General features: G+C 32.4%; 1 protein-coding gene across 4 annotated transcripts in view; it reads right to left on the bottom strand.

Annotated features, from left to right (window-relative positions):
• The window catches only part of UNC50 (unc-50 inner nuclear membrane RNA binding protein), a 52,693-nt gene that overhangs the window by 38,794 nt on the left and 1,342 nt on the right, over positions 1-12,557 (bottom strand). For all 4 annotated transcript variants that reach the window (XR_007951815.1, XM_051984687.1, XM_051984689.1 and 1 more), the window contains exons 2-3: positions 10,470-10,753; positions 9,765-9,885 (exon numbers count right to left, since the gene is read on the bottom strand). Coding sequence is in view for 3 of the 4 variants with exons in the window: in XM_051984687.1 (XP_051840647.1) it covers positions 9,765-9,885; positions 10,470-10,753 (405 nt within the window). In the remaining variant the exon portion in view is untranslated. The remainder of the gene's footprint in view (positions 1-9,764; positions 9,886-10,469; positions 10,754-12,557) is intronic.

The following is a 12,557-nucleotide window of genomic DNA, read 5'->3' as shown; positions in this document are numbered from 1 at the left end:
AGAGAAAAATCGATCAAATAACACTAATACCACAGCTTTCATATTTCATACCTCTTTCTGATGAAAAGGTATATTTTATTCTATTTTCTGGGATCTGGAATTAACCTGAGATTATCAGCCTTTTTGTATTGTTTTCATGTCCAATTCTGCTATAATTTTATATCTTTATTTCCTTAATTCTACTTTTTTTCATTCTAGGTAGCTAGTTATTACACTAGGTAAGAGCACTGGATCTGATCTCAGGAAGAACCAAGTTCAACCCTTCTTAACTGTGTGATCCTGATCCTGATCAACTTAACCTCTGTTTGATGCAATTTCTTCAAGTGTAAAAATAGCACCCAACTTACAAGTTATTCTGAGGATAAAATATTTACAAGGTACTTAGCATAATATCTGGTAAACAGCAGGTCATTAATAACATTTATTCCCTTCACTCTATATCATTTTCCCTTATCTTTTCTATATTGTTTTCCCTTGTTTTTCTATATTTACCTCATATTTATATCATTTCATATGGCAAAACAATATTCTATTACATTTATGTGCTACATTTCCCAAATAATGACACATGCTTTGCTTGCTTTTTTTGACTGTTTACAAAGAATCCTGATATGAATTCTTAAGCTTTGACTTCCTTGGGATATAAATAAAAGAATGAAAAGGCATTTCTTACAAGTTTACTAAGTGCTAAGCAATATAAATGAGACCAACTAATAAGATGGTTAATAAGAACATGAACAGATTAATTCCTTTCTTTGAATAATTCCTAATTATTTTCCAATTCGTACTCAATCAACAGCCTACTGTTGTCAACCGTCTATTATGTCTGTCTCCCTATGTATCCTTCAATATTTATTATTTCCATCTTTTATCATTTTAAAAAATATGATTTTTTTAAGCAGTAAAGGTTTTTCTATTCAATTAATTCTGTTAACATAAAAAGTTTTTAAAATTTTATGTGACTGATAATGATAATGTTTAGTTTTTATGATCACATCTATCTCTTAAGAAATAACAAGGGACCACTTTTCATTCTCCTTTATTTAAACATCACCTTTTTATATTTAGAATATATATTCACTCGGGGTTTATTATGATATACCATGTAAGATGCTTGTCCAAATCAAATTTATAACAATTTGATTTCTCCTCATTTCTAGTAGTTTATCAAATGGGAACAGAAGATTTTTTCTGGTGATTTAATAGTCATGAATTTAATCAAATACTGAGCTACTGTATTCAGCTGTTTTTGTATCTTGCTTATCTGAGTTTTGTTGACAGACTTTTCTATATGTTTATTTCAGTACCAAGTAGTTTTGATGAGTACTACATCCATCATTCCTACCTTTGTTCATTAGATTCTTTTCTTTTTCTTCCTTTAGATAATTTTATTTTTATTCTATCTATAAAGTAAGCCTTTTAAAAGCTGATATTATATATATATATATATATATATTTTTTTTTTTTTTTTGCTGAAGCAATTGGGGTTAAGTGACTTGCCCAGGGTTACACAGGTAGGAAGTTGTTAAGTATCTGAGACCAGATTTGAACTCAGGTCCTCCTGACTTCAGGGCTGGTACTCTATCCACTGCGCCACCTAGGTCCTCCGATACAGTAAATAAATCTTAAATTAGTTCAGATCATCATCACTATTATTATATTGCTAGGATCTAATCTAACCATTAAATGTCAATTTGTTTAAGTCTTCTTTATTTCTGTATTTCATAGCTATTGTAATTTTAATTTTTTAAAAATATTTTTCTTTTGTGAGGCAATTGGGGTTAAGTGATTTGCCCAGAGTCACACAGCTAGGATTTGAACTCAAGGCTTCCTGATTCCAGGGCCAATGCTCTATATACTTTTCCACACTGAAAACATCGACAAGTTTCTCTATAACTGTAAGTTAACCTATAAAGACACACAATTGACACACTGAAATAGTTAATCCACTTGGTTCTGAAAAATACTCTTCTATAATTTAGTAGTAACATACAGACTATATAGTAACATATAAAAAGATTGATGATTGTGGATTAATTTTATAAACTGCTTTACTGGAGCTATTTCCATTAATTTCTTCCCCTTTTTCCATCCTGCCACCAATTCTAGATTTCATTAAAGTAAGGTTCTTAACCTTATAACATAGATATCTTTGGCAATCTGGTGAACACCATCTTAGTATGTTTTTAAAGGCATCAGATAAAATACATAAGATATGTATATGCAACTACATTTATGTACACAAGTATATGTGTATGAACATGTGTTTATAATTACGTATATGTATGTCTCTCTGTGTGTGTATCTATCTTTTGTTTCAGGAGGACTGTAGGGAGACAACTACTAGGTAATACAAAAAGGATTCAGAACTTTCACAAATACCTCAATAAAATCACTATCCACAGACTATTTCCACCCAGGCCAAAAGTACCCATGTAGCCTGAATCTTTCAGGAATCCAGAAGACGACAATCCAAGATAGGCAAAAGCAGTAGGTAGCTCAGTACCAGCTGGGATGGGTGGATGGGTTGGAGGGCTAGAAATTGCAGCCCAATGGTAAGAGAAGGACTCTGGCAATGACAAGATGAGGTGATCCATGGTAAGGATTCACCAGAAAAAAGCCTGAATAAGTTCCAGAACATGATAGTAATGGGGAAGGTCCTCAAGAAGAGCCTATGGCAGAAGGCAGTGTGGAGTTCCTTGACAAAGAGGGATACCATGCCTGTGAAAGCAGCCACAACAATCGGAAGCCTAGAAGTAGGAATATAGAAGCCCCAGGAAAAGTCTAACATAAGGAGTGATCTACTAGTCCTGAGGCAAGAGGGAGAATCTTATTCTGAGAATAACCCAATCTGAGAGCAGCCTCAAAATCTTTTGAAGAGACTTAGTTTCCCATAGTTAGGACCCAGGAAAGCTTGCTCTTTCCTTTGAAAAGTGCCAGAAGAAAGCCCGACCCAGTAAGAGATTATCCTAGCTCTCAACACACTGAGATGCTAACAAGAGCAAACTAAGGAAAAAGCAAATGTAAAGAGGAAATAGTTCGATTAAAACTTCCGAAAAAAGTAAATACTCTGACCATAACAACTACAAAAAATCTGGAAAAAATGATCCAAAAGATACAAAACATAAAAGCTAAAGAGAAATGAAGACATGGAAAACTGATATCTTAGAAGAGATAGTAAAAAAATTTTACTCAAGAAATGAATGATCAGTTAATGAAAATGAACCAAAAAGAAATCAACTTAATGGTAAAAGAAATGTTAAACTGAATTTAAAAAAATATATCCAATTTAAAGAAATAATTATAAATGAATTTAAATGCATTTAATAAACAAATTTAAAATTTTTTAAAAGAAATAAAATATTAAAATTATAAATAGATCAAGTAGATGTAGTCTTAAGAATTATTAAACTATCTCAAAATCATGACCATAGAAAAAAGCTTAAATATCACATTTCAAAACAAATATAAATTAAAAATTGCCCAGAACTCTTAGAATCTGAGGGCAAAGTGGAGGGAAAAAAAAAAAAAAGGAAAAGAAATAATCAATATAGGTCATTTCCAGAAACCCCCAAATGAAAACTCAAAATCCCTCTCACATTAAAGAAAAAAATATGTTAAAGCAGCACCTCCTCTCAAATTAAGTGACAAGAAGTCACACACACACATATTCTCTCACAAAAATAATATATGGTGTAGTGCAGAAGACGGTCTCCTCTTAAAAGGTAAGAAAATAAAGTTGCTTCAGAATTACATCTATGGTACTCTCAGATGTTTTCTACAATTTTCTTTTTGTGTTCAATTTTTATTATGCTCAGATTGTGAACCAAGAACTATTATTTCAAATCTTTAGGATCACTGGCATACTTAAAAAAAAAAAAAGTTCTTTTGTTTATTGTTTCATTTAAATCTGCATTATCTTGTTTTTACACAAAAGCCATTATAAGGAACCTGAATTCTAGCCACCAAAAATAGAGGGAAAAGTGTATAGAGGTAAATAAGATTTTTTGAGTCAAGGTGCCTTTGAGTTCTTTTTCAATAAGACACTTAAAATCACTTGAGATATCTACATCTTGTACCCTCTAAACATAATTGATAGTATTTTCTTACATATAAATTGGCACACTGGCTTAAAAGTTATTGGTGGATATCTGTTTTATTTTCTGATTGCTCAAAGTCTATGAAGCAACCACTTATTGTATCTAGTTATTTCCTTTACAAATTTCTATAATGGAACCCTTCCCAATTTTGTGAGCAATTCTTTTGGGTCAGTTTTGTATTCATGGAATAAGACAAACACTTGTTTTTATCCCAGGCACTTTGCAGAAACTGGTTAATGTACCACTGAAGGGCTACAGAGCGTTCCTCCCAGGATTCTTTCCAGCAAGTCTGGCAGCAGCCATGACACTAAACCTAGATACCTAGGTTTCTAGAAAAGGTTTTTTTCTACCACCTTTTCATTTACTCTGGCTATAAATTTGTTCTTTATCATTTTTGTTTTGATGTTTCTAGTCCAATAATTCTCTCTGGAAGACAGAAACACAGTATCCAATCCAATTGAATGAACATTTATCAAACACCTACTAAACTTCAAGCTAAGTATTAGAGATATAATTAAAAGTGAATTCCTTCTCTCAAGGAGTTTATAATCTAAAAGGAGAGACACACAAAAAAGGAATCACGATGGGGAAGTATTAAGGGATAATCTATGCAGGGTTATCTTGTACTAGAACTGAAACTAAGCAAAGCATTGGACGAAAAGTAAAATGAGAGAACAGACTAGTTTTTGTCTTCTACAAAGGAAGGCATTAGAGAGTTTGGTATTCCACTGTCCTATCAAAGGGGAGAGGAGGCTGAGAGCAGTGGATGGAGTCAATAAAGGCTTGGATCAATAATGGTTTTCTCTAATATAAGCTTTAAAAAGATATTAGGTTTTGTTGTTGTTATTGTGGTTGTTTTGGGGGAGTGGTCAAACCTTGTCAGTGTCAGCTCATTCTGAGCTTTAATACTATTGACACTCCTCTTATGGGACATTTCATAGTTAGTACTCAGTTACCTATCCTTATTTCCATTTTCTCCATGTGCCTTTTAATACAAGTCGGTTAATGAGTTCTGTTTCCACATGGTCTCCTTATATACCATTTTTTTACTCATCAGATAGTCTTCTTAGTGTTCTCAAAATTTCACTTTTGAGAGCTTCCCATTTCTTAGGCTGATTCTCTCTTTAAATTTTTACACTATAGGATCCTACTTCTTTCTCTTGAATCTTTTGAAATCTGCTTCCCTTCCCCCCAATCTAGGCCACATGTCAAGCTACATCTGGCTTTACTGTTTTTGTCTCTCATACATTATAGGATTTAATTGTACTTCTTCCAAAGATTTCTATCATATCTACTTAGTAACCAGTTCTTCCTTGTTAATGAAAATCAGACCCAGAATAAAATTAGTATAGTTGATTCCATCATCATCTAGGGAATCATCATTAAGGTAAACTAAAAAATTGCTCTGTATTAGGGGAAGAGATTTAAATCCCTCACTATTATTATCATGCCTCCATGACAGGCTTATGATATTTTCCAAATATTGTATTTCCTTTCTGTTTATGTGGTCTTATTAGTATATTTTAAATGACAATATCATGTTTTTCACCATGCTTAATCCCTTTGACAGCTTAATAAATTTCTGCCCCCAACTCTTTCTCGTTCCTTTTGAATAAGATAATGTTCCAGAGTCTTCTTTAGGAATAACTTATTCTATAAGTCATACCTGATTCTTTACATAAGATCTCTATTTTGTCTTGTCCATTTACCCAAATTTAGCACATTTATTTGTAGTCATTTAAAGTAAAGATGTCTTACTACAGGCTTTTATCTTAAGATTTTTCTCCCATTATTCTTCTAATACTATAGTTATTCTACATGGCATCTATCTTAGTGGATATATCTGAGCAGCTTATTCTCTTTCTCTACCTAATTATAATTTTGTTTTTAAAGTAGAAGAATTTCAAAGGTGAGATTTTCAAGACTCCAGGCAAATACATTTTTTTTGGCCCTACTGAACTACATGTACTACATCCTTGGATTAAGTTTCATCATTCCTATATTGTAAGTCACAGTCCAGTAACTTAAGTCTCATTCTCAATGATCTTTTTAAATTAGGTTTATACTCTTCAGATCACTATTGGCAACAGAGAAAAAACACCATTTATACCTTTAAAATCGTCGCTTTATTGCAATTTTTAAAAATCCTTGGTGAAACTTTCTTGATTCACTTTGGCAATATCATTTATACACCAATGAATCATCAGAAGTTGGTAGCGTTTACATGGTTTGATAAGTTGAGAATTCCTCTATGCCCCAGAATATTATTACCAAGTCAGCAGGAAGCGAAAAACTATCATTTCTTGTCTCTTCCTGCTATTTGATATGATCTGAACCAAAAGCACTCGTGGATTTACAAAATCATTCCTTGGAGGGCAAACAGTTCTTTCTTTTTTGGAAATAATCTCATATCTATAACTTAGCTCCAAGAGATCAATGATCTCTTTTTTCCTCCTAATTCTTCTGTTCTCCAATCCTCTGACACCATTCATAATTCCTCTCTACTGCTTACATTTCCTTTTCTTCATTATTTTCATATATAAGCCTTTTTTTCATTCTTGTCACTGAGCTAATCATTTTCCAGTGGCAGAAATAAAAATATTTCATACTCAATACAGATCACTTCAAATTTTCTCCTTACCTTCATTTGAGAAGTGACAATCCTTAGTTCTCTTGTCATCTTTGCTAATCAATTCTCAAGTAAATCTTCACCTTAAAGAGTTGTCCCTCTTTTTACCAAGTCCTCCTTCACATTCAGTTTTTCAAATCCTTCCACACTTTCTATACCCAAATTTAGTTTCAGGCCTTCTTCACAATTCCAATCCCCCTAAAATTGATTTATCTTCCTAATTTCTTTTCCTCCATCAGCTCAAATCTTTCTCATGGTTTTACTCTTACTATTGATTTTTTAAAAAAAATATATTTAACAGGAGGTTCCAACAGAAGCATTTGAAATAAACTTTGAAGGAAAATTGACTTCCAAGATGCAGATATAAAAAGGGAGTACATTTCAGGGATGTGGGACAACTTGAGTGAGAACAAAGACAGGAGATGGAATGTTGTGTGTGAGGAACAGAAAAAGGCTAATTTGGTCGGGTTAGTCAACTGTTTAAACTTTATCATTCATATTACACATTCAAAGGTCTTTTCTAAATGATTTATTTTTATGAATCTGATATACATTATTTTTGCATATTTATAGATGGAATAACAGATTCAAAGCCAATCACCTAATTCAAACCCATTTTACAGGTTAACAATAATACTATTAGGCCAGCTAGAAGGCATAGTGGATAGAGTGCTGGCCCTGAATGCAAATCTGGTCTCAGATACTTAACATTCAGATACTTAACTTAATAATTTGACCCTGAGTAAGTCACTTAACCCTAACTGCCTAAAAAAAAAAAAAAAAAAAAAAAAAAAACCCACACACAAAAACCACAAAAGTATTATTAATGATTATGATTAACATTTATATATATGTGCTTACTATACATTAAGCACTTTACAATTATCTCACTGGTCCTGACAATAACCATGGAAGGCAGGTAATATTACTAATTCTATTTTACAGGTGAGGAAATTGAGATAATAATACAGAGGTATTAATTGGTAAAGTCAAGAGATGAACTCAGGTCCTGTTCAAGTCTTCCACTTCTCTGTAATACCCATATCAACTTTGTTATTAATAAAAGAACAAACTCGATCACACTGGAAAAAAGTATCATGAGGAAATAAGGTATGAACTTAATATTAGCAATATCTTTTTCTGGAAGGCATCTAACAAACCATACAACATATATAGGTATGGCAAATCAAGAAAGGTAGAACCGCATAAACATGATTTGCCTGAGGAAGAGAAAATTTTAAAAAACAAACCTAAATACAAAAATGGATATAAATAGAAATGACAAAGCAAGGCCCTGAGGAATATGAACCCCTAAGCAACCATTATGCCAAAAGAAAAATTTTAAACCTAGTGAACTTTTTTGCTATCAAAAAACATTTTGATAACTATGTCAACATAACCAAGTTCTTTTATAATAATACATATTTTATTTTATGCTTTGGAAAACATTCTCAGAAAGGATTCCATAGATTTCATGAAGATGCCAAAAGGCGTCCATGGCACATAAAAATTTAAGACTCCTAACTATGAGGAAGAACACTATACATTCTCCATTGTCTTGATATTAAGGATAATACATTTGTCTGATATAAAACAAAAAACAGATTATTTCAAAAAGTAGAAAAAACCTGAGTCTAGGATTACGGTTTTCTATGATTCACTGACTTGAAAATGTTTAAAACACACTGAACTGTAATTGGGTATGTTAAAAGTTTTTTAAATTTTTTAATAAGTTAAATTAAAATAAATTTTTTTCTAAGACAAATTAAAATAAAAAATATAAATATACTAAGTTATTACTAGAATGTTGTTATAAAAATTGGCACTAATGAATCTCCAAATTTAATAGCTATACACAATCTGACTGTTAGCTGCATATAGAATGTAGAACTATAGTTGGGGTTTAAAGAAAAGAGAAGAATGATTCACATGTTCAAAATGTTCCCAATTTTATGGTTTTGTTCATCATCATTCTTTTTGGGGAAAAAATTTTGACACAACTATTTACTCTCAGTCAAAACATCAAGAGAGCAACAGTTTTTTTTTTTTTTTTTTTAATATTGGGAGAATTGGAAGCTTAAGAATAAATCTAGAATTCAAATTTACATCTGTTTAAAGACAAATTTTAAAATGAGATATAATGCCAAAGTTTGGGCCTAAAAAGGACATACATGAATGTACTTCCATCCCTTTCTCAAAGGCAGGACACTATGGTATAAAGTTTTGCATGTTATCTCAGATTTGATCGACCTGTTACTTAATTGTGCTACATTGATCTTTTTCTTCTTTTAAATTCCCTTTTTAAGAGGCAGGATCTGGTACAGGGCAGAAGGGATGGATATATTGGGAAATGTAAATAGTATAAAAATAAGAGATATTAATAATTTTAGTTCAATAAGCAAGGCAGATACTGGCAATCCTTTCAATAAAACATCATTATGCATTCTTTAAGGCATTAAAAGTTAAAAAGATTTTCCTTTTTTTTTCCCCTGAGGCATTTGAGGTTAAGTGACTTGCACAGGGTCACACAGCCAGGAAGTGTTAAGTGTCTGAAGCCAGATTTGAACTAGGGTCCTCCTGACTTCAGGGCTGGTGCTTTATCCACTATGTCACCTAGCTGCCCCTAAGATTTTTCCTTTTCAAGCATGTTTCATTAATGATAAAGATTAAGGGAAAAAAATTAAGATTGTAGTTGTTATATGTACCCACAATAGATCATCTGCTAAATATCAATGAAAAGATTACTTCAAGTAAAGAAGGATTAACAAGGAAATTTATGTAAAATTAGTTATTTCATTTGAATTTCTAATCATTGTTTTGATTCAGTTCTTGGCTGGTTTTGACAACATAGGTCTTACTCTAGATTATTTACTTGTACTGAGAATAGCTGAGATAGTTTAAATGAAATCTTACTATCCTAATCTACCTTTTTCAATTAATCTTGTGACCTCTGGTTTCAGTTTTTATCAGCATCAAACAAATAACTTTATGGTCTACAGTGGTGCCTAAAAAACCCAAAAAAGTGTGGTACTTACCACATCAGAGTTGATATTAAAAGGCCAACACCTACACAATCTATAAACACAACCCAAAGGAGAAGCTTTATGGTTTCAAAAAATCCCATATCCAGGACAAATCCAAATCCTATAGTGGACACTGAAAGGAAGATTAAAAATACATGAATTAAACTCTTTGATCCCTGATAGCAGATGATTCGCTAAGGCAACAAATCAGTATTGCAAGTATATTCATTCAGTATTAATTCATCTTGTAGAAAAGCCCACGATGTCAATAAACAAGAATTTATGCTGGAATCACAATGAAATAGCTGAACAAGGCCCTTTTATTTAACTATGTTACACAATATAAAATCTACATTTATATTGCAAAATTTTAACTTCTGCTTCACTTATGTGTAAATTTGTAATCTCAATAATTTTTCAGTTAAATATTACTTATGGTCCATTTTGTTTACTATAGGATTTCAAAGCAAAGATCATTGTTTCCTGTCAAACAAGGTGACAGTTGACTAATATGAAACTATATCTTATTTAATTTGAGGGAATATAGTTGTTTCCTGTGGCAAGATTTTTTGACAGCTCCAGAAACGCTTATTTTTGAAAGTACTCCCAAAGTCAGTTCAGAATTTCCATATTAAAGGGAACAATATTCATGATCAATCTTCTGAGCTGAAACATTTGACTTATTAAATTTTAATGAACATATTCTAAAATACTTACCACACAGCCAGATACTCAGCAATACCAAGAAGGCAGGATCATCTCTTGCCCACTGATCCTTTGTTTGCTTTCGGTAATGAAAGTTTCTGTAAACTCTTTGTGGGGAAGTGAAAAGATAGAGCATCTGCCAGGCAGCAAACTCAAAGTCCATCTGCCTGAATCGGAAGAGCCTCCGGAGATACTTGTAGCGTTTTGCTCCAGCTGTGTGCCTTGCTGCATCCCTGGAATTCAAAGCACCATTCCCCTGTAATCGGGAATTCATTGAAGTGGTTGGCAACATCTTTCTGGAGTTTAAAAAAAAAAAAATTTGTTTTAAATTTATCTTACAGAAAGTAGCATGATATTAAGTGATGACCAAACTGTTTTTGCTGGCAGTATGTCTTCTTCCAGTTATACCTAAGAATGAAAAAGGTAAAAGACCCTTTAAACTGCTACCCGAAAACTCTAGGTAGGGTCAGGGGTAGCCATTCATGGAAGAGTCTTACATTATTTTTGGCCCTTATGTTAGAGTCCCCACTAATTAATGTCAATGACTAATGAATCTGAGTTACAGTAGCCTTAATAATATTCATGGCACTGTATATTGTCATTAGTACCCTGAGAACTACCATATTAGGCCCTTGATTTAGGAGGAAAAGATTCACACATATCTGAGTACCACAAAGATGCCAATTTAGTCCACTAATACAAATGTTTTCTCAGATCAGCCAAAATAAATTTGTTTTCTAACTTTGTTAGTGCTATTTCTTTCTCTTTTCAGAATCATAGATTAAATTGTCAAGTTATTTTTTAATTGTCATTTACTAGCAAATTTCACAAGATCTCTTACTTTTAAAAAGCCATTTCCTTCTGTTTCTAGCTGTGGACAATTACTTCACAATAATAATGCTGGAGGAAAAAAGAGAAGAGAACTTGTAAGCAGTGGCCAAAAAAGTTGATGTGCCTGAGGTGAGAGCAGCAACACAACCAATCAACAATGTAAAAATCTTCTGGTATTCTGGTGTATGTGAAAACATGCACTTCACAGCAACAAACTCCACCATCTAAAACACCTACATTTCGTAAAGCCAGGTCAGATCATTTTACATAAGGAAAGCAAATGGTTCTGCCACAAATAACTATACTGATATAACTGTAGGAGGCCCCAAATTCCAACCCTTAACCAATTAATTAGACCAACAAGAAGAAAAAGCAGAATTGATAGTTATCCAAGAAATCAGAATTGGAATCAACATTTGGAATACTGTGCCATGACTGCCCAAATAACAACTATGTTTGATCCACAGTCTCTGTAGACTGGTTAAATATGTTTTCTAATTATAAACTTTTGAAAGTGTGCTTTACTTTTTAATCTTTGTATCTCCAGTAGCTGGGGCTGTGCCTCCTGGGCACATGCTTGCTAAATAACTCAAATGAATCTGAGTATTCTACCTTACATTAAAATACAATAAGGATTTATTAACCATCTGTTGTGTAGGTATTTATGGAGGTGATAGTTCAATATAAATAACTAAATCACAATAATACATAAATGCTTTAGAGCTACCAGCGTGCAAGGGATTCTTACTCTGTATATTTATACATATGTATTATTTATACAATATGTATTATTCTCATTGCCAGGAGAGAAACACGAGTTTATCCAGCAATTTCAAATAATTATCAGATGTGTGATTATAGGCAAATTAACTCAAAATTTGTTTCAGTTTCCTAATCTATAAAATAAAAAGCATAATTCCTTTAGTACTTACTTCATAGAGTGGTTGTGAAGTTCAAATGAGAGAATAAAGCCCTTTGTAAAAAAGCATTTTATAAGTAACAGTATTCCTAAATAGTCATGGAGATTACCCTATTCTAAGTCCCTATTTAGGAACTTACAAAGACAACTTACTCATCTAACCCTTAAATCTAAGGTCATAACTTAGGAACCCTTGGCAAATTCAGTTGAGGTAGGAGGGTAGAAGGTTGGGACCAAGGCAGATCTATCTGGGTCTAAAGTAGGAACACACTTCTGATTATCTTATTAAGATTGACAGAAGTAATGGTAATTAAAGACAAAAAAACGTGGTTTTGAAAAAGTATAAGGTG

The sequence above is a fragment of the Antechinus flavipes genome, chromosome 3 (genome assembly GCF_016432865.1).
Source record: "Antechinus flavipes isolate AdamAnt ecotype Samford, QLD, Australia chromosome 3, AdamAnt_v2, whole genome shotgun sequence".
Classification (NCBI taxonomy): domain Eukaryota; kingdom Metazoa; phylum Chordata; class Mammalia; order Dasyuromorphia; family Dasyuridae; genus Antechinus; species Antechinus flavipes.
Note: the sequence above shows the minus strand (reverse complement) of the source record. Positions and strands in the feature narration are given on the sequence as shown.